Source organism: Bufo gargarizans, unplaced genomic scaffold (genome assembly GCF_014858855.1).
Source record: "Bufo gargarizans isolate SCDJY-AF-19 unplaced genomic scaffold, ASM1485885v1 original_scaffold_1203_pilon, whole genome shotgun sequence".
Lineage (NCBI taxonomy): Eukaryota > Metazoa > Chordata > Amphibia > Anura > Bufonidae > Bufo > Bufo gargarizans.
This window is the reverse complement of record NW_025334273.1, coordinates 25,679-52,939: the sequence shown is the minus strand read 5'-3', so window position 1 is coordinate 52,939 and position 27,261 is coordinate 25,679. Positions and strand designations below refer to the sequence as shown.

General features: G+C 42.9%; 1 protein-coding gene across 1 annotated transcript; it reads left to right on the top strand.

The window, feature by feature from the left end:
* Positions 1-1,256: 1,256 nt before the first annotated feature.
* LOC122923109 (cytochrome P450 2G1-like) lies at positions 1,257-23,771 on the top strand (the record flags this gene model as incomplete). Its single annotated transcript, XM_044273834.1, has 4 exons — positions 1,257-1,497; positions 20,269-20,431; positions 20,531-20,680; positions 23,611-23,771. Coding segments are annotated over exons 1-4 (651 nt in total), but the record flags the coding sequence as incomplete, so codon positions are not given.
* Between the last annotated feature and the right edge of the window lie 3,490 nt (positions 23,772-27,261).

Below are 27,261 nucleotides of genomic sequence, written 5' to 3'. Positions count from 1 at the left end.
GGTTTGTACACAAACATAGAAGAGGATTCTTTACGGTAAGAGCAGTGAGACTATGGAACTCTCTGCCTGAGGAGGTGGTGATGGTGAGTGCAATAAAGGAATTCAAGAGGGGCCTGGATAATATTACAGGCTATAGCTACTAGAGAGAGATCGTTGATCCAGGGAGTTATTCTGATTGCCTGATTGGAGTCGGGAAGGAATTTTTATTCCCCTAAAGTGAGGAAAATTGGCTTCTACCTCACAGTTTTTTTTTTGCCTTCCTCTGGATCAACTTGCAGGATGACAGGCCGAACTGGATGGACAAATGTCTTTTTTCGGCCTTATGTACTATGTTACTATGTTACTATGTTACTATGGGCAGAATTTCAGATCCGTTCTGGTTTCCATTATGTAGGAGTCCAGTCCTGCATAAAGGAAACCAGGATGGATCCGTTGTGCTGCCCATAGACTTGCATTATGACGGAATGCAAAACGGAAGCCTTTAAAAGGCATTCCGTTTTGCTTTCTATCATAATAGAAGTCTATGGGAATCATAACGAAACCATCTGATTCCCGTTGTGCATAAAGCAAAAAAACTGTCCTGTCAACAGGACTTTGTTTTACGTCTTGCATAACAGGAACCAGACAGATCTGTTATGCTGCCCATAGACTTCTATTACAATGGATCAAAATGGAATGCCTCTTAAAGGCTTCCATTTTGACTTCCGTCTTATGGATTTCATTATAATCATGTTATAACAGAAAACAAAAATGGAATCAATAACACTGATGTGAGCCCACCCTAACAGAAGTAAGATAAGCTAATTTGCATTTAAATATTAATTTACATTTTTTTTTCCCCACAAACCCAAAGCAGAGTTGCCTGGCCTACAATACTTCTCATGCGTACTAGGCGCTCTCCATAATGAGAAGAAATACTAATCCCACAATGCACTCTCTCTCCTGTTTGCCTGTCTCTTTCTCTGTGTCTCTCCCTCTCTTTGTCTCTCTCTGTCTCTCTTTCTCCTCAACATTCTCTTTGAACAGTTTCAGTGTAGCTCTCGTCTTTCACCTACTATCCACCAATACAATAATAAAAGCAGCATAGACATAACTAAGTAAACTGCAATGTTTGGATGCGTTTTTTTAAATGAATCCATATTGACTGTTCTGAAAGAAGTGTAAGCACTTGCCAACCAATAGTCAGTTTGGAGAAAATGCTCTATTTTTTTTTTCAAACACAGAGGATGACCTCTGTTAACTATATAACCAGCAATCACTGTCTAACATAACACTGATGATCTAGTGGAGCAAGCATAATATACTTTGCTGCTATCAAAGATGACTCTTACCTTGGTTGAATACCTTCTTCTGACCCTGATTATTTCAGTACTCATCTACTCTACATGGAATTCCCTATACCGAAGACGTAACTTGCCTCCAGGACCAACACCATTACCCATTGTTGGAAATGTCTTCCACATTAAGAGAGGAGAGATGGTCAAATCATTGATGGAGGTTGGTATTGAAGAATAAGATCTAAAAAATAGATGGAATATGTAGTCTGTGACTACACCTAGACATTTTGCAGCACGTCCAATTGATTTTATCTATCGAGTAGCAGCAGCAGTCAAAAGTTATAAATTAATTTGTATGTAGAATCAATCAAATTTTCCATAGCTTTAAATAGTTAGTGGGCTGAAAAAGACCATCAAGTAAAACCTAGTATATTGGCAAACCCCAGTTCACCCATAGGAAGATGAACCTCGCTTAAATGGCATAGATCAATTTGTCAGACAAATATAAACCACCACAGGACTCTCTTATCTGGGGCAAATAATTGTTATTTTGAAAACTATTTTTCATAACTAAGATGTATCATAACTGCTGGTTCAATTGACTTTCATTGAACTTTTCTCCAGTTCTCTGATATCTTTTATGGACTGGATTGAATATTTGAGGAACGCTCACACCAAAGATTTATGAAGAGTTGTAAAATATATATATATTTTTTCTTTACAAGCCACGTACTTTTTAACATCAGCCTGATATTTTGTTAGCTTTTGATGCAGAAGACCGGCATTGGATACTGTAGTTCAGTTTTGTTAACTACAATCTTTTCTTTTTTAAGACTCACCCAATAGAAGTCCAACTTATAACCACAATCATTATTTCTTCTGGCAGTACATATAGTGGCCAGTTTATTCTGAGCTCCCACTTAATACTATGTTGGGGCATCTTTTACCCACGTCCATACATTATGTCCAGCATTTTATAGAACTTTGAGAACCTGGGACAGGACTTGATCCCTGATCTGTTGTGTATATTCTACGCCCGTTTACCTGTACAAGTCTAGAAACTCTATTCTCAGCCGCAGCATTTAATAACAAATTACTAGCACTGTTATTACATTCTGTCCCAGTCCTTGTCCACCTTCTTAAAACTTTAATAAAAGCTGCTCTTGAACAATTCACCAGTGCATCTTTCTAGCTCATAATCTCAAAAGTCATTTCTATGGAGATGGGCATGCTTCAATGTGATATATGTTGCCCATGGGATAGTATTTTTCCATGAAATTCCCCTAGCTGTCCTTCTCAGATAATGGAGAACACAAAATGAAACATAGTCATCATCCTTCTACTTTGCAGGGTCTGCAAGTATTCTTTAGATGTTGTTACCCCGCCAGTAGATTTAATAGACACAAGTCAAAAGTTTGTCTATGCCTTTCAACAGAAAAGTGCCTGCCACAGCTATACAATTAGAAGGGTTTTAACAAAAATGCTATTTATGAGACACCAGAAGACTGTGATGACAACTTTTTTTGATTAATGGAGGGGATGGCAAATATAACTATTTTTACTAGTTCCTCTACTTTTCATATAAGAAACATGGTGGTAAAGAATAGAATGTCCAACTAAAAATGACTCATCTTGACATGAAGTAATGTGCCAATGTTAATAAATCTTTACTCGCACAGAGTCAGAGCCAGATTAAGGGCTCAGGGTACAATAGTAGACAACACCATCTGCAGCAGAGCTATTTTACTGTTGGACTTAATCACTTCTTGCAGCAATAAAACAAATAACCTGTAAGTTCTTATCAGTTTTAGCACAGGATTTACTAAAGGAAAGGGCAAATCTTTATATCTTTAAAACATTGTGTATTTTTTTTTAAGGCAAGTTAAACTTTTAATTGCACAAACAGTATAAGTTAAATATAATTTGCAGTATTGAGCTAATCGAGGGCAACAAAGCAGAATTTTATCAAAATTTCAGGAAAAATTTGATTAGCCACAAAGTATTTCATGGTGCTTCCTGGTAACAAATCTATTTTTCCAGAAATAACGGTAAAAAAACTAACAAAAACATACTCACCTCAACCATTTGTTTGTGGAGAGGCCGTCGCCGCCATCTTCATTGATGAAAGCTAGCCAAATTTAGCATGCGTTGCCGTCAATACTTATCAAATGGATGTGGCGAGTTTGTATTTTTTTTTAACCCCTGTTTAACTCTAAAAGGCTTCAATGTGACTCTCAGATCAATCTGTGTTGAACAAAGTATCTTAGAGGTTCAATGACGGGGGGGGGGGGGGTAGGGGGGGGTGGCGGCACAATCACCATTCCTTATCATTACTCCCGTTACATACAATGAAATGCAATTTGTGACAAAATATTTCATAATAATTTTGAATTTCTTGAAAACTTCGATCATCACTAATAATGTGCAATTCGTTCACCCTAGCTTCAAAAATAAAAAAAAGGAAGGAGAAGTGCACTAGCAATAGTCTCCTAGCAGTACACTCAAGAGTAAAAGGACAGATCGGTATTGAACAAGATAGCTGGCTCCCAAAGCATGTGAAGACAATGTAAACAGAATCACCATGCAGTAGAAAGATACTCATATATAAGATAGAAAGAAATGTAAATAACATGAAAATAAATGCAAAGCAAACTCACAATACAGTAGGTTATGTGCAGGGAACAACACAGAATAAAATCAAATGTTAAAATACGGTAAGAAGGAGATACCATAGGCTGCTGAACCCTGGCCACAAATGCATAGATTCCATATGGTATTGTCCGTTAAGTGTTGTAGGTTTTATTTAGCCCTAAAATTAATTAAATGGACCCAGTTTAAATAACTGACAACCATTTTAGGAATAAAGTAGCTTTGTAATCATAGATGATAGTTCATAAATTGTATTGTATAAGCGATATGTGGCTTTGGAGGTAATCCATAGCTCACCCGCCAAAGTCAATGTCACTTGACAATATAAACTCACTGTTCACTAGAGAAGGCCTTGTGGTTCGCCCGGTAGTCGTTTCGCGGTGAACTTTGCTCATTCGCGGTTCACCAAACATGCAAACATATGGCGATGTCCGCCTGCGCCATATTCTTTTACATTGTGAAGAACTTTGACCCATGACACATCCATCAGGTGGTACAGGACAGCCAATTGAGGCGTTTCAGCACATGGACATACCCCCTACCTTATAAATAAACCCGATAGGGCCACAAAAGTCCTTTTAAGGACTGGTATAGGTGTGCTATCGATAGGTGTGACATACTGAGGGGTGTGATAAACGTATAATATACTTTCTAACATAGAAAGTATATTATAGTGCATTTGTATTGTGCAGCAGTTGTGTTCGTTTCTGCTGTAATACTGCAGCTATACAGAGGGGCAAACGCCCTTGGAACAAATAATTTCAACTGGTGTGATATACCAGTTGCCCCCCAAAAAACTGATTGAGGCAGGGGTGTGATATATCATTAATGTACTTTCTATATAGTGCATTTGGGTAGTGCAGCATTACTTTGCGGTTCTGCTGTGATACTGTAGCTATACAGAGGGGCAAACGCTCTTGGAACAAATAATTTCAACTGATGTGATATACCAGTTGCCCCCAAAAAACTGATTGAGGCAGGGGTGTGATATACCAATAATATACTTTCTTTATAGTGTATTTGGGTAGTGTAGCATTTGTTTGCAGTTCTCCTGCAATACTGCAGCTATACAAATTTATAATATACTTTCTAACATAGAAAGTATATTATAGTGCATTTGTATTGTGCAGCAGTTGTGTTCGCTTCTGCTGCAATACTGCAGCTATACAGAGGGGTAAATGCTCTTGGAACAAATAATTTCAAATGGTGTGATATACCAGTTACCCCCCCCCCCAAAAAAAAGTGATTTAGGCAGGGGTGTGATATACCTTCTTCCACAAATACTGCTCTTCTATAGGGACTTTTGTCACAGGGTCATTTTCAAAATAACAGGCAGAGGCAGGCTATTCCGCAGGCATGGTAGGGGTCGGGCAGGAGCACCAGGCCGGAGCCTAAGTAGCAAGTTGCAGAAGGTGCATGCGATAACGTCAAAGAAAGCACCAGAGTTGGTTGAGTGGCTCACTCAGCCTTCTGTTTCTGCACCCTCCTCATCCTCTCTATCTGCACCCTCTTTACTCTCTGCTGTGTGCACCTCCAAAGACACCACCACCAATACCATATCCCCTCCACTCGAGTCAGAGGAATTATTTTTTCATCCATTCCAAGAACTTACCGATGTGCAGCCATTCTTGGCATTGGATCAGGAAGTGGAGGTATCAATGGTCGCCACCCAGCAGTCTGACAACAGTACCCAGATCAGCCAAAGGAGGGTGGTACCTGCTGTTGCTGCCTACTCCGAGATCTCTAATGTCAGTGGTGGTGAAGGTGACGATGATGACATGTCGATGGACATCACATGGGTGCCCACTAGGGTTGAGCGAACCCGAACTGTTTATACCGAACTTTAGGATTTTTGGACCTCGGACCCGAACCTGAACATTTCAGTAAAAGTTCGGGTTTGGGTTCGGCGCTTTCTTGTCGCTTTTTGAAAGGCTGCAGAGCAGCCAATCAACAAGCGTTTTACTCTGTACCCTTAGAAGCCATCAAAGCCATGCCTACTAATGGCATGGCTGTGATTGGCCAGTGTAGCATGTGACCAAGCCTCTATATAAGCTGGAGTCACGTAGCGCTGCACGTCACTCTGCTGTGCTTAGTGTAGGAAGAGGATAGGAGAGAATCTTTGCTCAAAACGTGAATCTAACTCAGCGATCTACATACATTGTGTTGTGTGGGTGTAGGGCACAATTTTTTTTATCCTGCCCTGAGCCCAGTGACTGAAAAAAACAAAACCTTTATAACTCAGTTAGGTGGGCGGCGGCGGCCTTTTTTTGCAAGCTCACTGCATCAGCACTGCATCTGAGCTTTTGGAACATTGAAATCCAAGCTTTAAAAACAGCACAAATAATCTGTTTGTAAAAAAATCTAAAATTTTTGGGCAATTTACAACATCTGGTGCATTTGCAGGCTTAGTCAGTGTGCAATTTAAACTATAAAAAACAGCAATCATTTTCTGGGTTTTTAAAAACACAATTTTTTGCCAAAAAACACTATTTTCCAGATCTGCAAGTGTTAAATTCAAGTTTCATATATATACAGCTTTCATATTCTGTTACCAAAACCCCCCCACTTTTTTGGCAATATACAACATCTGGATTAGTGAGTGTGCAATTTAAGCTAGAAATACAGCCATTATTTTCAGGGTTTTTAAAAACACACTTTTTTGCCAAAAAAACACTATTTTCCTAATCTGCAAGTGTTAAATTCAAGTTTAATATATACAGCTTTCACATTCTGTTACCAAAAAAAACCCACTTTTTTGGCAATATACAACATCTGGATTAGTAAGTGTCCAATTTAAGCTAGAAATACTGCCATAATTTTCAGGGTTTTTAAAAACACACATTTTTGCCAAAAAACACTATTTTCCAGATCTGCAAGTGTTAAATTCAAGTTTAATATATACAGCTTTCATATTCTGTTACCAAAAAAACACTTTTTTGGCAATATATAACATCTGGATTAGTCAGTGTGCAATTTAAGCTAGAAATAAAGCCATCATTTTCTGGGTTTTTAAAAACAGATTTTTTTTTGCCAGATTCCACTATTTTTCTGGCCTTGCAGCATCAGCAGTTGTGAAATTCCAGGGTTATATACTGCTGTCAAATTCAGTTACTAAACAAACACCCGTTAGGGCGTTTAAAAAAAAGTTTAGTTGGCAGCCTTTGCTGCAGATGTCATTGTGAGATACACCCTTTAAATACAGGGGTTCTATTCAGATATTTGAAATACCGCCATTTGGAGCACAAATCTTTAATTGCGGTCTAGTGTGGGTCAGGCCGTGTGAGAAACACCCTGTATATACAGGGCTTATATGCTTCTATTAACCGCCTCCCGACCACCTAACGCAGGGATGCGTCCTGCGGGCGGTCGAGTTATTCCTCGTTGACGCATCGGCGCGTCATCTAGTGAGACGCGAGATTACGCGCCAAGCCGGACCGCACATGCGCAGTGCGGGCCGGGAAAAGTCGCAGCAGAAGTTCGTCACTAGCCTGCCAGCCAATGATCTGCGCTGGCAGGTTGGTGACTTTTAAAAAATCGAATCACAAGCCATTTATTAATATAATAAAGTTCGTACGAGGAGGTTAAGGTCCCTGATATCACCAGGCGTACCCGGCCCCGTGTTGCTAGACCACAGGTTGCGCAGGATCCGCTTCAACGGCAGCAGAGTGGGGCTGGCGCTGTCGGATTACGTGGTGAGGCATACACCAGCAGCGCAGCCCATCCTGGACCTAGTACCAGCACTGCTGTAGAACATGGTCAAGTGGCGAGCACCAGAAGGGCAGTTGAAGCTGGTATGGTGGCACGTGCAGTAGTTCCCCCGTCGCAGCCACCACACAGACAGGCCCATAGAGCCCCTAGAGTCCCTGAGGTGCTGGCAAACCCTGATTGGCAGCCCCCATCTTCAGCCACACAAGTAGTTCCCCCTTTCACTGCCCAGTCTGGAGTTCGGGTTGAGACAGCTCAGATCGGATTGGCACTGGGTTTTTTTCAGCTGTTCTTTACTGCGGAGCTCTTTGACTTAGTCGTGGCAGAAACAAACCGGTATGCCACTCAATTTATAGCCGCCAACTTAGGAAGCTTTTATGCCCAGTCTTTCCGGTGGAAACCCGTCCAAGTTTCCGAATTTAAAACTTTTCTGGGCCTTCTCCTCAACATGGGCCTGACAAAAAAGCATGAATTGCGGTCATATTGGTCCACAAATTCATCACATGCCCATGTTCTCTGCTGCCATGTCCAGGACACGATTTGAGACCATCCTGCGTTTCCTGCACTTTAGTGACAACAGCACCTCTCATCCCAGAGGCCACCCAGCTTTTGACCGGCTCCACAAAATTCGGCCCCTCATAGACCACTTTAACACCAAACTTGCAGATTTGTATACCCCTGAGCAAAACATCTGCATAGACGAGTCCCTGATACATTTTACTGGGCACCTTGGCTTTAAACAATACATCCCAAGCAAACGCGGTATGGGGTCAAATTGTATAAGCTCTGTAAGCTCTGTGAAAGGGCTACAGGCTAAACGCACAAATTTCATGTCGATGAGGGTAAAGATCAGACCCTGGAGCCGGTCGGTTGCCCTGACTACCTGGGGAGCAGTGGAAAGACAGTCTGGGACTTGGTGTCACCCTTATTTGGCAAGGGGTACTATCTTTATGTGGACAATTTCTACACAAGTGTGCTTCCTCTTCAGGCATATGATTGTATAAAAAAATGGGAAAAGTTGTCTTTACAAAGATATTTATCCCACCCAGCATGGGTATATGTAAAAATACACCCCAAAACACATTGCCCTACTTCTTCTGAGTACGGCAATACCACATGTGTGACACTTTTTGCAGCCTAGGTGCGCAAAGGGGCCTCTCCGAATGGTGAGGCCTGAACAAGTACAGGCGATAGTAAATTGGGTTGCTGACAGTGGCTCCAGTTCCTTCACATTGTGTCCCACCCAGTCTCATGCTGAAAGACCACAGTTGGCACCTGCAGCCGATGTCCATCAGTTTTTCACCTCACCCCCTTGCAAATCAGCCAAGCAGTCTGAGCCCCAAGTCATGCAGCAGTCTCTTCTGCTTTTTGATTAGTCTGTTAGCAGAGTTTCCCAGGGCCATCCACCTAGCCCTTCCCCAGAAGTGGAAGAGATTGAGTGCACCGATGCCCAACCACTTATCTTTAAAGAGGAGTACATGGGAGGACCATCGCAACACGTCTCGGATGATGACGAAACACAGGTGCCAACTGCTGGGGCTTTCGAAAGTGTGCAGACTGACAAGTCTGTTGCCTGTCCCTCAGTCACTGCCTAATCCATTCAACAATATGGGAGTCCAAGCCCAAAGACTGCAATTTATTGATAAGCCTTCTATGTGGGACAGTATCAAAAGCCTTACTAAAGTCTAGATAAGCAATGTCTACTGCTCCTCCTCCATCTATTATTTTAGTCACCCAATCAAAAAAATCAATAAGATTAGTTTGACATGATCTCCCTGAAGTAAACCCATGCTGTTTTTGATCTTTCAATCCATGGGATTTTAGATGTTCCACAATCCTCTCCTTAAGTATGGTTTCCATTAATTTCCCCACTATTGATGTCAGGCTTACTGGCCTATAGTTGCCCAATTCCTCCCTACTACCTTTCTTGTGAATGGGCACAACAATTGCTAATTTCCAATCTTCTGGGACATCTCCTGTTGCCAGTGATTGGTAAATAAATCTGTTAATGGTTTTGCTAGTTCATCGCTGAACTCTTTTATTTGCTTTGGGTGTATCCCATCAGGCCCCTGTGACTTATTTGTATTAATTTTAGACAGCTGACTTAGAACCTCTTCCTCTGTAAAGACACATGCATCAAAAGATTCATTAGTCTCTGGCTCCTCCTGCTTCCTCTTCTACTGCAGTCTCGGCCTCTTCATCCACCTCTGGAGTGACAGTACCACCTGCCACCCCGCAAATAGAGAATCTTCCAGCAACACCACCACCTGGGTCACCAAGCATCTCCACAATGTCCCACGTAAGCGTTCAGCTCTCCATCTCCCAAACGCTAAAGAGGAAGAGGAAGTATCCCCTACCCACCCGCGATCACTTGCCCTGAATGCCAGCATTTCAAAATGACTGGCCTTTGAAATGCTGTCATTCCGTCTGGTGGAGACGGATATTTTTAAAGGCCTTATGGTGGTGGCTGTCCCACAGTACGTCGTGCCCAGCCGCCACTACTTTTCCAGGCGAACCATCCCTTCCCTGCACAACCAAGTAGGGGACAAAATCAGGTGTGCACTGCGCAACGCCATCTGTGGCAAGGTGCAACTCACAATGGATATATGGACAAGTAAGCACGGTCATGGATGTTATATCTCCATAACAGCACACTAGGTAAATGCAGTGGCGGCTGGGCCTGAGGCGGATAGCAGTTTGGCGCATGTCCTACCACCACCGAGGATTGCAGGCGCTTCAGTTTGCCTCCTGTTGTTTCCTCCTCCTACTCTGCTTCCTCATCCTCTATCAGCTCCTTATCCGGTTAGCGTAACACCTTTACCACCAACTTCAGCACAGCCATGGGTAAACAACAGCAGGCAGTTTTAAAACGTATCTGTTTGGGGGAAAAAACCCACACCGCGCAGGAGCTGTGGACGGGCCTTGAACAACAGACCAATAAATGGTTGGTGCCAGTGAGCCTCAAGCCCGGCCTGGTAGTTTGCGATAATGGGCGAAATCTCATAGCAGCTCTGGGACTAGCCGGTTTGACAAACATCCCTTGACTGGCGCATGTGCTAAATTTGGTGGTGCAGAGATTCCTTAAAAATTACCCCGATATGTCAGAGCTGCTGCATAAAGTGCGGGCCGTCTGTGCACACTTTTGGCGTTCTCACCCTGCTGCTGCTCGCCTGTCAGAGCTGCAGCGTAACTTCGGCCTTCCTGCTCACCGCCTCATATGCGACGGGCCCACAAGGTGGAACTCCACCTTGCACATGCTGGCCAGACTGTGCGAGCAGCAGCAGGTGATAGTGGAGTTCAGCTGCAGCACGCACGGGTGAGTCTCTCGGCGGAACAGAACTACTTCACCACCAATGACTGGGCCTCCATGCAAGATCTGTGTTCCTTGTTGCGCTATTTTGAGTACTCCACCAACATGGCCATTGCCGATAATGGCGTTCTCAGCGTAACTATCCCACTTTTATGCCTCCTTGAAAAAACGCTGCTGGTGATGATGGAAGAGGATGTGGCACAGGAGGAGGAGGAGGAGGAGGAGGAAGAGGGATCATTTTGTAGGGTTTCCGGCCAGTCATTCCCAAGTGGCTCCAAGGGTGGGTTCCTGCATCCACAAACGCCAGGTACACAATTATCCAACCAGGGCACAGTTCTGGAGGATGACGAGGTGGAGGATGAGGAAGAGGGGATGGAGGAGGAGGAACCATGTTCACAGCAGGGTGGCACCCAGACCAACTCATGGCCATCACTGGTGCGTGGCTGGGGGGATACAGAGGACACAGACGATACACCCCCCACAGAGGACAGCTTTTCGTTGCCTCTGGGCAGCCTGGCACACATGAGCGATTACATGCTGCAGTGTCTCCGCAACGACCGATTACTGGGTGGCCACGGTACTGGATCCCCGTTACAAGGACAACGTACCATCCTTAATTCCTCACTGGAGCCTGATGGTAAAATGCGCGAGTACAAGCGCACGCTGGTAGACGCGCTGCTGGTGGCATTCCCACCTGACAGCAGGGGCACAATGGAAGCACAAGGCAAAGGCAGAGGACGAGGAAGAGGTCGCCAACGCAGCTGGGGCACCGCAAGCACCTCATAAGGCAGGGTTAGCATGGCCGAAATGTGGAAAAACGTTGTCAGCACGCCACAACAACCAGCACCACCAGCTGATATGGAACGTCTTATCGGGAGGCAGCATTTCACCAACATGGTGGAGCAGTATGTGTGCACACGCCTACACGTGCTGAATGATGGGCATGCCCCCTTCAACTTTTGGGTCTCCAAATTGGGCACATGGCCTGAGCTTGCCCTTTACGCCTTGGAGGTGCTGGCCTGCCCTGCAGCCAGTGTATTATCTGAACGTGTGTTTGGCACGACAGGGGGCATCATCACAGACAAGCGCAGCTGCCTGTCCACAGCCAATGGGGACCAGCTCATGTTCATTAAAATGAACCAGGCATGGATCCCACAGGACTTTTCCGTACCTTGTGCAGAATAGACATGTATACCGGCCTTAACCAGCCATTGTTATACTGCAGCGCAATTTGTAATTCTTGTATTTTGGATATTTCACACTCTTTTGGAGTGTACCCTAATTTAAAAAAAATTAAAAATGTAAAACAAAAACCAGTGTTGGCTACCTCGTCCTCCTCCACCGCTGCTTCCACCTACACCACTACGTCCACCGCCTCCTCAAACTCCTACTCCATATGGAACTCCACCTCATAATTCAAATTATTATTTTTTATTTGTACATATTTTATTTTATGTCATTTCACTACTTTGTCAGTTACATTTTCGGGTGAAATTCACCAATTTTTGGATGTGATGTACCACTGCTATACCTATTAGATCGAAAAAAAGAAAATTGTCAATTACATTTTCGGGTGACAGTAAAAAAAAAAAAAAAATTGTCTGTTACATTTTTTGGTGTAATATACCCCTCATCTACCTAGTTGACAGCTTAATAAATTTCAATAATTTTTCTGTTACATTCTTGGGTTGACATTATATAATTTTAGACGTGAATAAATCCCTGCTCTGAATAGGTGACAGGGAATACAATTTCAGAAATTCTTCTTTAATTGATGCGCGCCACCTCCTTTGATTCAATGCTTAAACTTTAACAAGTTGTACCACATTTGCGCATCAATAATTTGTCCCACATTTCTGCTTTACTCTTTTGGCCAAAATTTGCGCTTCAATACTTTGTCCCACATTTCCACTTTATTCTTTTTGCCCACATTTGGGCTTCTGTAATTTGTACCACATTTGCGCTTCAATACTTTGTCCCACATTTCCGCTTTACTCTTTTGGCCCGCATTTGGGCTTCTGTAATTTGTAAAAAATTTTAATCTCAATAATTTTTCCCATAATTCTGCTTTACACTTCTGGCCCACTTTTGGGCTTCTATAATTTGTCCCTCATTTGCAATTCAACAGCTTTTACCACATTTCCTCTCGATCCCCCCAAAAAATTATAAATTTATTTCCCTTAAATTTGGTCTCTTTTTCTCATTCTCCCTCTCCGGCGTGGAACCTTGATTCTCCGCTAATCGTGATCACCATGGTAGGCGCAGAAAAGCACATCAAAAGTTGATAGAGCAGATATTAAATTGGATCGTGAACATCACGGGGACGTGCGACATGGTGGGGCAGTAAGTTTGCACATGCCTACATGAACTGACTGACAGGGGTCCTCCCCTGCAACTTCTGGGTCGCCAAATTGGGCACATGGCCTGAGCTTGCCTTTTACCTGTTGGAGGTGCTGGCCTGCCCTGCAGCCAGTGTATTATCTGAACGTGTGTTTGGTATGACTGCAGGGGGTTATCACAGGTTGTATTTCCCAATGTTTTGGGGTGTACCCTAATTAAAAAAAATATAAATAAATTTAAAACCAAAAAGCAGTGTAAGCTACCTCCTCCTCCTCCACCGCCGCTTCCACCTACACCGCCACATCCACCGCCTCCTCAACCTCCTACTCCATATGGACCTCGTCCTCCTAGATCAAGGTTATTATTTTGTATTTTTACGTATTTTATGTTATTTAAAGTAATTTCCCTATCCACATTTGTTTGCAGAGCACTTGCCATGCTCTTAACCACATTTTGATGCCATTTGCAGCCATTTTAGGCTGCAAATGGCATGAGCTGGTCCCCATTGGCATGACATTTTTACAGCCATTTTAGTGCTCAAAAGTTCGGGTCCCCATTGACTTCAAGGACTTTGGGTCCCAAACTCAAACTTTTTTCCAAAGTTCGGCCGAACCTGTCGAACCTCAACATCCAGGTGTCCGCTCAACTCTAGTGCCCACAAGAGAGGAAGAGGAGGGGAGTTTAGAGGGAGAGATAGAGCAGTAGATAGGCAGGAGAAGGAGGAGAAGCAGCCAGAACACACAGTGCACAGGAGGCAAAAAGTAGACTGCTGATGTATCTGGAACAAGCCATCCACCATGCACGGTCACATCTTGCGCTCCCAGGTCGCCAGCACATGGCTCCACAGTGTGGTTTTATTTTTTAACGTGTCCGCTGCTGACAATAGTGTTGCCATCTGCAGCCTGTGCTGTCAAAGCACAAGTCACGGTAATCCCAACACTCACCTAGGGATGACCACCTGACCACCTTAAGAAGGCACCTGGCCTGCCATCTCCAAGCCCAGTGGGAGCAGTGCTGTTAGAACTCACAAAGCCACACTCCCGGCGCTCCATGTCCTGCCTTTTCTCCTTCTCCTCTTTCCTCACATGTGTCCTCCATTCCACCATCCACCGTGCCATCGTCACGTTAATCTGGCAAAGGGCAGGCCCAAATGTTCAAGCTTAAAAAGATCATGATGCCGGATAACTCTCTTGCCCTACGGCTGACTGACAGCTTGTCGGAACTGCTAGCCTGCCAACTACCGCCATATACAGTTGCAAGAAAAAGTATGTGAACCCTTTGGAATGATATGGATTTCTGCACAATTTGGTCATAAAATGTGATCTGATTTTCATCTAAGTCACAACAATAGACAATCACAGTCTGCTTAAACTAATAACACACAAAGAATTAAATGTTATGATGTTTTTATTGAACACACCATATAAACATTCACAGTGCAGGTGGAAAAAATATGTGAACCCCAAGACGAATGACATATCCAAGAGCTAATTGGAGTGAGGTGTCAGCCAACTGAAGTCCAATCAATGAGATGAGATTGGAGGTTACAGTTGCCCTGCCCTATAAAAAACACACACCAGTTCTGGGTTTGCTTTTCACAAGAAGCATTGCCTGATGTGAATGATGCCGCGCACTTCGCTCAATGAGGCTGATTCTAAATGTCTGCACGGGCGCATCAGGCACAGGCCTGTGCGCACGCGCGGGATCTTTGAAAAGGAGGAGGGGGCACTGAGCGAGAGCCGGAGGCGGATTTCTTTACATTCAGGCGGCGCTAAAAGGATCAGGGGAGGAGCTGGGCACCAACGGCGGCGGGCGGCAGCTTCAGACCTTCAGAAACGCCCTGGGCACCTTATCCACAAGATTGACAGGTTAGATAAAAGGTATTTTTATCAAAACGAGACGGCGAATTTATGTTATAACAACACCTTTGTAATCACAAGGGCGCCATGGAGAGAACAATAGTTTTAAAAGGGGGGTTTAGAAAGTGGTGACAGAGTCCCTTTAAACAGAAGAAAATACGCCTTCTGGAGTGGCCCAGTCAGAGTCCTGACCTCAACCCGATTAAGATGCTGTGGCATGACCTCAAGAAATCGATTCACACCAGACATCCCAAGAATATTGCTGAACTGAAACAGTTCAGTAAAGAGGAATGGTCAAGAATTACTCCTGACCGTTGTGCACGTCTGATCTGCAACTACAGGAAATGTTTGGTTGAAGTTATTGCTGCCAAAGGAGGTTCAACCAGTTATTAAATCCAAGGGTTCACAAACTTTTTCCACCTGCACTGTGAATGTTTACATTGTGTGTTCAATAAAAACATGGTAACATTTAATTATTTGTGTGTTATTAGTTTAAGCAGACCGTGATTGTCTATTGTTGTGACTTAGATTAAGATCAGATCACATTTTATGACCAATTTGTGCAGAATCCATATAATTCCAAAGGGTTCACATACTTTTCCTTGCAACTGTAAACTGGTGGACTCAGAGGCCTTTTAGAAAATTTGAGGCCATTCACACCACGCAATGGAAGGTCCCCTGAATGAAATATTTCTCCCAGAAGGGCATTTTGGAGCTATATGGCCACGTTCAGTGGCAAGTGAATGTATCTCTGGCACACAATGTCAGTGCCAAGATACACCTGACCACAGACACGTAGTCTAGCAAACACTGGCAGGGAAGGTACATAACTTTTAGTGCCCACTGGGTGAACCTTCTGACGGCTGTCAAGCATGCAACCCGTGGCACCCGTGTGGATTTAATGTTACTGCCATGGATTGCATGCAGGCCTTCCTCTTCTTCCCCTCCTCCGACTCCATCCTCCATCTCCTCCTCTGCTGACTCCTCCTTTTCCACTGCTACCGCCTCTTCCGCTGCACCCCCCAAGCTCCCCAGAACCTATTCGATGTGCCAGGTGAGACGTTGCCATGCTGTGCTGCGGCTATTGTGTCTGGAAGCCAAGAGCCACACCGGTCCTGCACTCCTTTCAGCTTTGCCGTCACGGTGCGATCAGTGGCTAACCCCGCTCAATTTCACAGTTTTTAAAGTGGTGTGCGACAACAGTGCTAATCTTCTGAGCGTGCTGAAACAGGGCAAAATGACACACATGCCATGCATGGCACACATCCTGAACTTAGTTGTGCAGCGATTCATTGCCAAAGTCCAGGACATCTTGCGGCAGGCCAGGAAAATCTCAGGCCATTTTATAAGATCTTACACGGCCATGGCTTGCCTTGCTGACATTCAGCGGCGACACCACCTGCCCGTCAGATGTCTGAATTGTGACTACCCGACGCGCTAAAACTCCACCTTGTATATGCTTAATAGGCTGTTTCAGCAAAAAAAAGTGCAGTTAACGACTACCTGTATGAACTCTGCAGCAGGACAGGTTCTGAGGAGCTTGTTTTTTTTTCACCGCGCCAGTGGCTGCTTATGCGCGACGCATGCAGATTTCTGTGGCTATTTGATGAGATCATCAAACTGGTCAGTCGCAGCCAGGGCGCCATCAGTAACATCGTACCTTACGCATTCATTCTGGAGCGTGCATTGCATCGTGTCATTGATCAAGCTGTCGAGGAGTAGGAGCAGGAAAATGAGGAAGTCGCAATGCTGGATGAATTCCCAGGGGGACACAGAGAACTGTCAGAATGCAGCCCTTCCAGGCCTTGCTTCGAGAAAAGATGCATTCGAGAAACAGTTGTGGGTACCAATCCAACAGCGCATGCAAGAAGAGGGCAGTTTGAAGATGTGCTAGTCACTTCGGATATGAGATCATTCTTGCAGCCAACCCATTGACAGCCACCCTCTGGGAACGCCTCAGGGAACGCCTAGACCGACAGGTGTCTGACTACATTGGGTTAACGGCCGATGTGGACGCTCTGAGAAGCGAGGAACCCCTTGACAACTGGGTGTGCAGGCTTGACCTGTGGCCAAAGCTGGCACGATTTGCCATGGAACTCTTGGCTTGCCCCTAGTCCAGTGTCCTTTCTGAAAGGACGTTCAGCACATCAGGGGGGATCGTGACCATTAAGCGCACTTGCCTAGCTCACGACTACCTCACATTTCTAAAAATAAATGAGGCATGGATCTCGGAGGAATTCAACACATGTGACGACCACGTTTAATTGAATTTCCTCATGACAGCCCACAAATATCCACCACCACCCAGAACAAATAATGTTCCCTGTCTTAGGTAAATACAGCGGCATAAAAGACATTTTCTGTCCGTTGAATGCCTAATGTTTTGGGCCTCAGAGGAATTCAACACCTGTGAAAACCACGTGTTTCAACTATTATCATTAGGTTTTTTTTCAAGAGGGGCGGATTTCGTTAGCCATGTTTTTGATCCAATTTTATATTTTTATAGTTCATTTAAACATATGCATTTGACCTATATTTGTACTTGCCTTCAGTAAAATTGATGTCCATTGACCGTCTAATAGTCCTCCAGCCACATAATCACTTGTAATCTACCTCCAACCACATACTTACTTGTTCTTTTCTGTACGGTAAATGCATAATTTTTGGGGCCTGTAGTCCACTGGCCCGCTGTAAAATTGATATCCAATGACTGTGTAATCTACCTCCAGCCACATACTTACTTGTTCTTTTCTGTATGGTGAATGAATAATTGTTGGGGCCTCGAAGGAATTCAACACCAGTGACGACCACGTGTTATCGAATTTCAACTAATATCATTTGTGGTTTTTGCAAGGGGGGGATTTCGTTAGCCATGTTTTTAATCCAATTTTATATTTTTAGTTCTTTTAAACATATGTATTTGACCTGTATTTGTACTGGCCTGCAGTAAAATTGATATCCATTGACCATGTAATATACCTCCGGCCACATAATCACTTGAACTTTTCTGTCCGGTGAATGCCTAATGTTTGGGGCCTGTAGTCCAGTGGCCTACAATAAAAATTTTATCTATTGACCGCATAATGTACCTCAAGCCACATAATCAGAATTTCTTTTATGTCAGGTGAATACCTAATTTTTAAGGCCCGTACTCCCGTGGCCTAAAATAAAAAATTTCTAGGCTCTGATAGGGCACATTTCAGAAAATTTCCCTTTAAAATGCATAAAAATGTCCCCTGATTAAGATACATATTTTTGGTTGGAATTTTTGTCATTGATCCCCCTCTAGTATGTCACTGTCCATGTTGTGGGACTATTTGTGCACTTCTACTAAGTAATTTGTGGCTGCAAATATGAGCTGAAGATTTTTCAGGTTCACCAGCTATTAAAGTGAATGGGGCCCGCTGCGAACTTGCGGTTCACAAACATTTGATCGCAATCGCTTTCGTGAACCGTCCCGGCCGATGTTCGTCCATCACTACTGTTCACATCAACAGTGTAGACACAGTTATACAGTATGTACTCACTGTTCACAGCAGCAGTGTAGGCACAGGTATATAGCATATACAAACTGTTCACAATGGTGTGGTGTAGAGCAAGCCATTTTGTATACAGGCACCAGTGTAAAACGTGCTCTAATGGTCTGCATGCCAACTAAAAACAATGCTTTGGTGAAAATACCACATGGAATCTACTAATTTACTGCAATGGTCCAGCAGCCCACATACTGTACATCAATTCTACAGATGTTTTGTATAAAAATTATTCCAGCTCCAAGAGGATATAGAATATGGTAATATTCTGTAATAGTTTAAAGACCTGTGGTGCTATGTGCAGCAAATAGTGACTTTTTTTTTTGGGGGGGGGGCACATTGTTTCATCTTCCTTTCACCACGTTATAAAACAACATCACAGATTTAGATACGTTTAACAAACCAAATTGGAAATTTGACACAAATTAAAAATGGAGCAGGCACAACATTTTTTGAGATGGCACCCGCTTGTTAGAGCAATGGGCGCCATAGCCACTAGGTTTCTGCTGTTTCAAACAGCAAAAGCTTGAGACTATTGTCTGCGATTCTCCTGCTCCAGTAACAGACTCCCCCCAGCTGAGACTGGGGAAGCTGTTACATAGCAGCCTGGAGCCTGATTAAGGCTCCAATACCTATCACTGGTATATTCCAATACAGAACAACTTCAAAAGAAACATTTATGGTTATCTCACCTTGGTCTCGTAGTCCCCAAACTAGATACCTGAGGGCAAGGAGACAATCCCGGACTGGAAACGGGCTATCTTTAGTTTTTGCTAACGCCATGACTAAGGAATAAACTTCCTGAGCCTGAAATATTTAGGCTACTGATTGCTATCGTGAAAGGTATTTTTTATCATAACTTAATAAAAAAGATATGTTTTACAGAAGTGCTGGAGAAGGGGATGTATTTTATTGAATAATTCTAATACAGGATAGCAGGTAGCAGCACTGCATTGGAATATACTGAATGCTGCACTCTATAAATATTTCAGAATACAAGTGGTAATCCAATGTTTGCTTGTTATAGTCACCTAGGGTCCCAAAACAAGGAGAACATTTTTTTTACAAAATAAAAAAGTTCAAATTACACCCTTTCCCTAAAATTAAAAGAAATATATATTTTTTTTTTTAAATTGGCATTGCCGCATCTGAAAATGTTCATACTATTAAAATATAAAAATATTTATCCCATACAGCGTTAATGGAAACAAATTCTAAATGGCCTACTCTCACAAAAAATTAATAAAAAGTGATCAAAAAGTCAGCCCAAAGTGGTATCAATGAAAAGTACAGATCTCCCCACAAAAAAGAGCCCTCCCACAGCTCCAGAGATGTAAATATAAAAAAAGTTAAGGGGAATAGCTTGAGAGCAGGCTACCTTTTTTAATACAAAGAAGATCTAATGGGTTGCCCTAGTAGAAAGTGGTTGGCTCCAAATGGGGCTTTCTTTGTTGATACTGTGATAGAATTGTCTGGTGGATGAAGGCAGGACTCTTGGTCTGACAATGGTATTCTAATGGTGAGAGATATCCTTATATAGCAATGTATAATGGATATTATGTTTTAATATTTTCACATTTTATACTTTCCTACAGTTAAAAGAGAAATATGGCTCAATATACACTGTGTATTTTGGACATTATCCTATAGTTGTCTTGTGTGGTTACGACACTGTCAAAGAAGCATTAATTGACCGTGCAGAAGAATTCGGGGGTCGGGGAAGACTTCCCACCATTGATCAATTTGTGAAAGGATATGGTAAAGTTGTCTATATTTTATACTATTACTTGTTTTACACTCAGTAAAATATATACACATTGGTTGTTTTTTTTTGTTTTCTGTTTGTATATTTTTCAGGGGTCGTTTTTAGCAATGGGAGTAGATGGAAGGATTTGCGCAGATTTTCCCTTACAACCCTAAGAAATTTTGGCATGGGAAAGAAATCCATTGAAGAAAGGATCCAAGAAGAAGCCCATTTTCTCATAGCAGAGATCAAATCACAAAAAGGTACTGTCTTTATATACCCACTATCCAACATGACAAAATCATAGTATAGTGCAATCATTATAGACTAGCAATGCTATATAAAAAGGTAAATACATGAAAGAGGTTATCCGACCTTGGAGCTGACAACCCATATGTTATGGACCTGTGCCCCTGAACATAAAAAGGAAGACTCACCTATCCGTGGCCCGGCCGCTGCTCTGTTCCTGGTCGCTTCCGGTCCCAACTGGACCAGGAAGCAGCTGGGTCTCGTGACCACTGCAGCTAATCACAGGCTTCAGTGGTCACAGCAGTAATTGTATTGTAACTATAGGCTTTTGATTAGCTGTATCTGTCTCTGGACTCAGATGCTTGCTTACTGGTCCAGTGGGGACTGTAAGCTGCTGGGAACGGAGCAGCAGCCAAAATGTGGGCAGGCAAGTCTTCTTTTTTATTTTACCTGGCACAAGTCCATAGCATAAGGGGTGTTAGCTCCAAAACTGGACAACCTCTTGAATTTTTTAAATTTTTTACTGAATATTATGTGATTCCAATCTTTTAATCAGTATCAGTCATTGCTTATATTGTGTTACTAGTAGCACTATGCATCAAGTAATGCATTTTGAGATATATCTACAGCGGTGCTTGAAAGTTTGTGAATCCCTCAGAAATCTTGAATTTAATCCAATAGAAAGGACCTGAAGTTTAAACTGTTTTGTACAGAAACGTTTAGTTGCAGTTCTTTCTGCACAAGGGGGTCACACCAGATACTGAAAGTAAAGGTTCACATACTTTTGCCAGTGACAGACATGTGATAATTTTCCTCAATAAGTAAATGACCAGGCTTATATTTTTGACGTATTTGTTTGACATGGTTATCTTTACCTACTTTTAGGACTTGTGTGAATATCTAAGGTCACATTTATGTAGAAATTTCTGAAAATTCTGAAGATTTCAAAAACTTTTAAGCGCCACTGTACATATACACTGACAAACCATAGCAAAAATCAAAATTGTTACTAATTATTGCCATGACTATTAGACTTATTTGAAGTATTTGGGGCTGTGTTTTAGCCTTTTGATGCTGTACAGTGTCATAGAAGATAAAAATACAGCATTTCATAATGTGCTAGTTCAAAGGTATGCTAATCTCAGTAGACTGGCACACTCATACACTGGCAGAATAAATATTGAAATATGGTGGATGATGAGACTGGAATTTACAATTAGAAAAATTGAACAATACATGTTATTTATTGATTACAGTAAATAAACCACCTAAAGAATATACAAAGCCATGATTAAAGAGGTTTTCAGGCTCTTAATATTGATGATGATGACCTATCATTAGGATAGGTCATCAATATCAGATCAGCTGGGGTCCAACACCCGGCACACCCGCCGATCAGCTGTATGAAGAGAAAACACATGATGTGCGGGCGTCCTGTCTCCTGTCTCTCCTGTCCTGAACCCTCAAGGTAAAAACACAAAATAAAAAAATATATAAAAAAATCCACATCCAGAAAAGAAGCTACAAACCAACAATAGGTGCAGCAATAGGGAGAGGCATGGTCAGCAGCCAGAGTTAGGTATAAAAGTGGGATTAGAAAGAAACATAGATAATGCTTAGCCAAGTTCAGTACACAGGCATCAGCAATGATTTTAGCACAGGATGAAAGCAGACCTAGACTAAGATAATTGTACAACAATCTAACAAGGAGAAAGTGTTATGGTCAAACTTTAATTAGAAGTCCAAGAAAACAAGGCCTAGAAACTCAAGGGGCAAGAAGTGTCCTAGACAATAGATTCAGTGAAAGAGAATAACCAGTAGTTTAGTGAGAAGAGTTATTTCCTAAGAGACAGGAGTCTTTGAGTTTGAATTCTGACTCAGGACCGCTTATCGTGCAGTTGCATGCTCACTTGCTTTGCATCCAAGTTTGTTTTTTTCGGTGTATGGCTCTCGTGTATGGACCTCTGTCCAAGGACACAAAGGTATACTTGTGCAGTACCCCAGACCTGGGGGTAACTACAAATATTTTGTTTATAGTTGTGAATTATAATTTTATGCATTTTATGTATTGGCTGAGCATCCCAGCAGGGAAGACATGGATGGCAAAGGTTGTCAGGAATAGGGCTAACCACCCTGTTCCTCCCCTCTTGGTCGGAGTGGGCTAGTCCTATTTCCTTCCAGGCGGGGGGAGTTCCTGAGTAGCCTTAGAAGGGAGAGGAAGCACACTGCGGAGCTCCTGCTCCTTGGAACAAGGCCCCAGGGAGACCAACTAATACTACCTCAAGAAAACACAGAGATAAAGCAGAAAAACCCTGAATTACAGGCACTGCTGCAAAGTGAAGAATCACAGCTCAGATACCCACCACCCAAAACTGCCACTAGGCCAGGTAAAGCTCAAGTCTGAACTTTACAGTGGACACTTATACCCGCAAATGCTAATTTGCAGCCATCAAACCTGCCTCCATATCTCCTAAATTGCAATTGGTGCCATAAACTGCACATTTTCTGCTGTTGGATATACCATAAGTTATATTTTGCACTTAGTAAAAAGAGACAGTTAATCGTTCACTTCTGGCCTCATTCTTCAAATTCCCTTTCCACTGCACCGATCCCCAAGGAACAGCCTTAGGGAGTACACCGTGCCACAACATCTCATCAGGGCTATTACCACTCCTACTGTATCTTCTACACTGGCTCCTCAGCGGCTGCTTTACTTGTAAGACTGTTAGCCCACTACCCACACTGGTATTAGTTTCATAGAAAGAAATTTGCTTTAAATTAAAGTGGAGGTTAACCTGAGGATGCATTAGAACTACCATTCCTCCCTCTCTCAATCTCCTCCTTCCTACCTTCATCCATTCCTTCTTTTCTTGTCTGCTTTATTATTATGTGGATAAAACAAACAACCCACTATTGTTATTATTTTTTTATGTTGTTTATACAGAACAATTTGTTGACCCGACCAGATTTCTAGGCCAGTGTGTCTCAAATGTAATTTGCTCCATTGTGTTTGGAAACCGCTTTGAATACAACAATTATAGCTTCCAGAAGCTCCTGGGCATGTTTAATGCTGTATTTCAGGATATGAGCGGTGTGTATGGACAGGTAAGTGCAACACTTTCAACATTATACACTAGACAACCACATGGTATTTAATCAGAAGCAAATCTACTCTTTGGACAAATATTTTTCTCTCGGCAACTGATTTAGTACCCTCTTATTAAGAGAAATGTACATGTAACTGTAGGGGGAAAAGAGCTTTCAGTAACACCTCAAAAAACATCTAAAAGGCACCAATAAACCCTTTGCTAAAATAGAGAACACTAATACTTTAAATAGCATGTGATATTTGGGTACTTTTGACAAATATAGATTTTTCATTAGGACCCAGAAGTAAAGATGAGCAAATTTCTTGAAATTAGTTTGGGTCCAATTCTAAAAAAATGGGTCAATTGGAAATTGGTGTATGACACACTGAGTTCTTGTAGCACTCATATTTTTCTCTTATATTTATGTCTTTCTTTTCCTTCCCCTTTCAAACTATTTAACGGAAAGACAGCAGAAGTAAATTATGTCGAAATGATGCTGACATATATGGCTATGGGTAAACAAAGTGTTTGAGAATATACTGCTTTGTTGGATTTGTCATGCATTTGATACACACGTGGTAGTACCTTAAAAAGCAACATCTTGTTCTGAACGAGTAATCCAAAAAATATGATTTAATGGGAGCAAATGCATTATCCCAGACCTAGGGTTATCTGCAATTGTTTTAAATGATGTAATGTTATTTATCTTTTATTAGTGTTGATCGAGCACCAAAGTGCTCGGGTGCTCGAGTAGAACACTTTGGGATGCTCAGGTGATCTACAGAGCACCAGAGCACAATGGAAGTCAATGGGAGAACCCGAGCATTAAACCAGGCACCCCCTGCTCTGAAGAGGGGAGGGTGTCTGGTTCACAGGAAAAGGTCAGAAATTGATAGAAACACCACTGAAATGGTTCGGGAACAGCATGGGGAGTATGTCTGGATGCATCTTGGACTCCCAGGTCGCTGCTGGGAGCGATGTTGTCCGAGTAGTACGCCAATTTTACAGACTGACAATAATACGCACAAAACCGAAGATAAAATCGATTTTAGAGGAAAAATTGTTAGGAAACATTGTTTCCTGTATATTTACTTGGATATAAAGTGCAAGTGCTACCAAAAATTACAAGTGTTTTTTTTTTTTACCTGTCTACTAGGTATAGCAGTGGTACATCATACCCACAAATTGGTGAATTTCACCCAAAAATGTAAGACAATTTATTTATTTTTTTAACCTGTCTACTAAGTATAGCAGTGGTACATCACACCCAAAAATTGGTGAATTTCACCCGAAAATATAATAGACAATTTCTTTTTTTAAACCTGTCTACTAGGTATAGCAGTGGTACATCACACCCAAAAATAGATAAATTTCACCAGAAAATGTAACAGACAATTTTTTTTTTTACCTGTCTACTAGGTATAACAGTGGTACATTACACCCAAAAATAGGTTAATTTCACCCGGAAATGTAATAGACAATTTTTTTTTTTTTTTACCTGACTACTAGGTATAGCAGTGGTACATCACACCCAAAAATTTGTGAATTTCACCCAAAAATGTAACAGACACATTTTTTATTTTTTTTAGCCTGTCTACTAGGTATAGCAGTGGTACATCACACCCAAAAATTGGTGAATTTCACCCGAGAATGTAACAGACAATTTTTTTTTTTAACCTGTCTACTAGGTATAGCAGTGGTACATCAGACCCAAAAGTTAGTGAATTTCAACCGAAAATATAATAGACAATTTTTTTTTTTTAAACCTGTCTACTAGGTATAGCAGTGGTACATCACACCCAAAAATTTGTGAATCTCACCCGAAAATGTTACAAAGTATTCAAATGACATAAAATAAAATACGTACAAAAAAAAAAAAAATTGATTTATGAGGTGGAGTTCCATATGGAGTAGGAGTTTGAGGAGGAGGTGAACGTAGCGGTGTAGGTGGAAGTTTTAATGAACGTGAGCTTGTCCACATTGGCTGTGGACAGGCGGCTGTGTTTGTCTGTGATGACGCCTCCTGCCGTGCTAAACACACGTTCAGATAATACACTGGCTGCAGGGCAGGCCAGCACCTCCAAGGCATAAAAGGCAAGCTCAGGCCATGTGCCCAATTTGGAGACCCAGAAGTTGAAGTGGGCAGACCCGTCATTCAGTTCATGTAGGCGTGTGCACACATACTGCTCCACCATGTTGGTGAAATGCTGCCTCCCGCTAAGACGTTCCATATCAGCTGGTGGTGCTGGTTGTTGTGGCGTACTGACAAAGCTTTTCCACATTTCGGCCATGCTAACCCTGCCTTCTGAGGTGCTGGCGGTGCCCCAGCTGCATTGGCGATCTCTTCCTCTGCCTTCGCCTTGTGCATCCACTGTGCCCCCGCTGTCAGGTGGGAATGCCACCAGCAGCGCGTTTAACAGCATTCGCTTGTACTCGCGCATCTTACGATCACGCTCCAGTGAGGGATTTAAGGACGGTACGTTGTCCTTGTAATGGGGATCCAGAAGCGTGGCCACCCAGTAATCAGCACAAGTTAGAATGTGGGCAACTCGGAGGTCGTTCGGGGACACTGCAGCATGTAATCGCTCAGGCTGCCCAGAGGCAACGAAAAGCTGTCCTCTGTGGGAGGTGTATCGTCTGTGTCCTCTGTATCCCCCCAGCCATGCACCAGTGATGGCCATGAGCTGGTCTGGGTGCCACCCTGCTGTGAACAAGGTTCCTCCTCCTCCTCCATCTCATCCTCCACCTCGTCATCCTCCAGAACTGTGCCCTGGCTGGACAATTGTGTACCTGCCGTTTGTGGTGCAGGAACCCACCCTCAGAGCCACTTGTGAATGACTGGCCGGAAACCCTACAAAATGATCCCTCTTCCTCCTCCTCCTCCTCCTGTGCCACATCCTCTTCCATCATCGCCACCAGCGTTTTTTCAAGGAGGCATAGAGGTGGGATAGTAACGCTGAGAACGGCATTATCGGCATTGGCCATGTTGGTGGAGTACTCGAAACAGCGCAACAAGGAACACAGTTCTCGCATGGAGGCCCAGTCATTGGTGGTGAAGTGGTGCTGTTCCGCAGAGCGACTCACCCGTGCATGCTGCAGCTGAAACTCCACTGTCGCCTCCTGTTGCTCGCACAGTCTGGCCAGCATGTGCAAGGTGGAGTTCCATCTTGTGGCCACATCGCACATGAGGCGGTGAGCGGAAAGGCCGAATTTACGCTGCAGCGCTGACAGGCTACCGATGTAACATGGTTAGCACTCCTTTTTTCTGAGATTTCTGAGTTTGGTTATCTAATCTAAGCAAACACCTTCAATTGCTTTTCAATGGCTTTTGTCTCAAGATAATGAAATGAGTTAAGAAATTTGAGTTAACAGCGGGAGTGCTAACCATGGTACATCTGTAGCAGCAGCAGGGTGAGAACGCTGAAAGCACGCGCAGACGACCCGCACTTTATGCAGCAGCTCTGACATATCGGGGTAATTTTTAAGGAATCTCTGCACCACCAAAT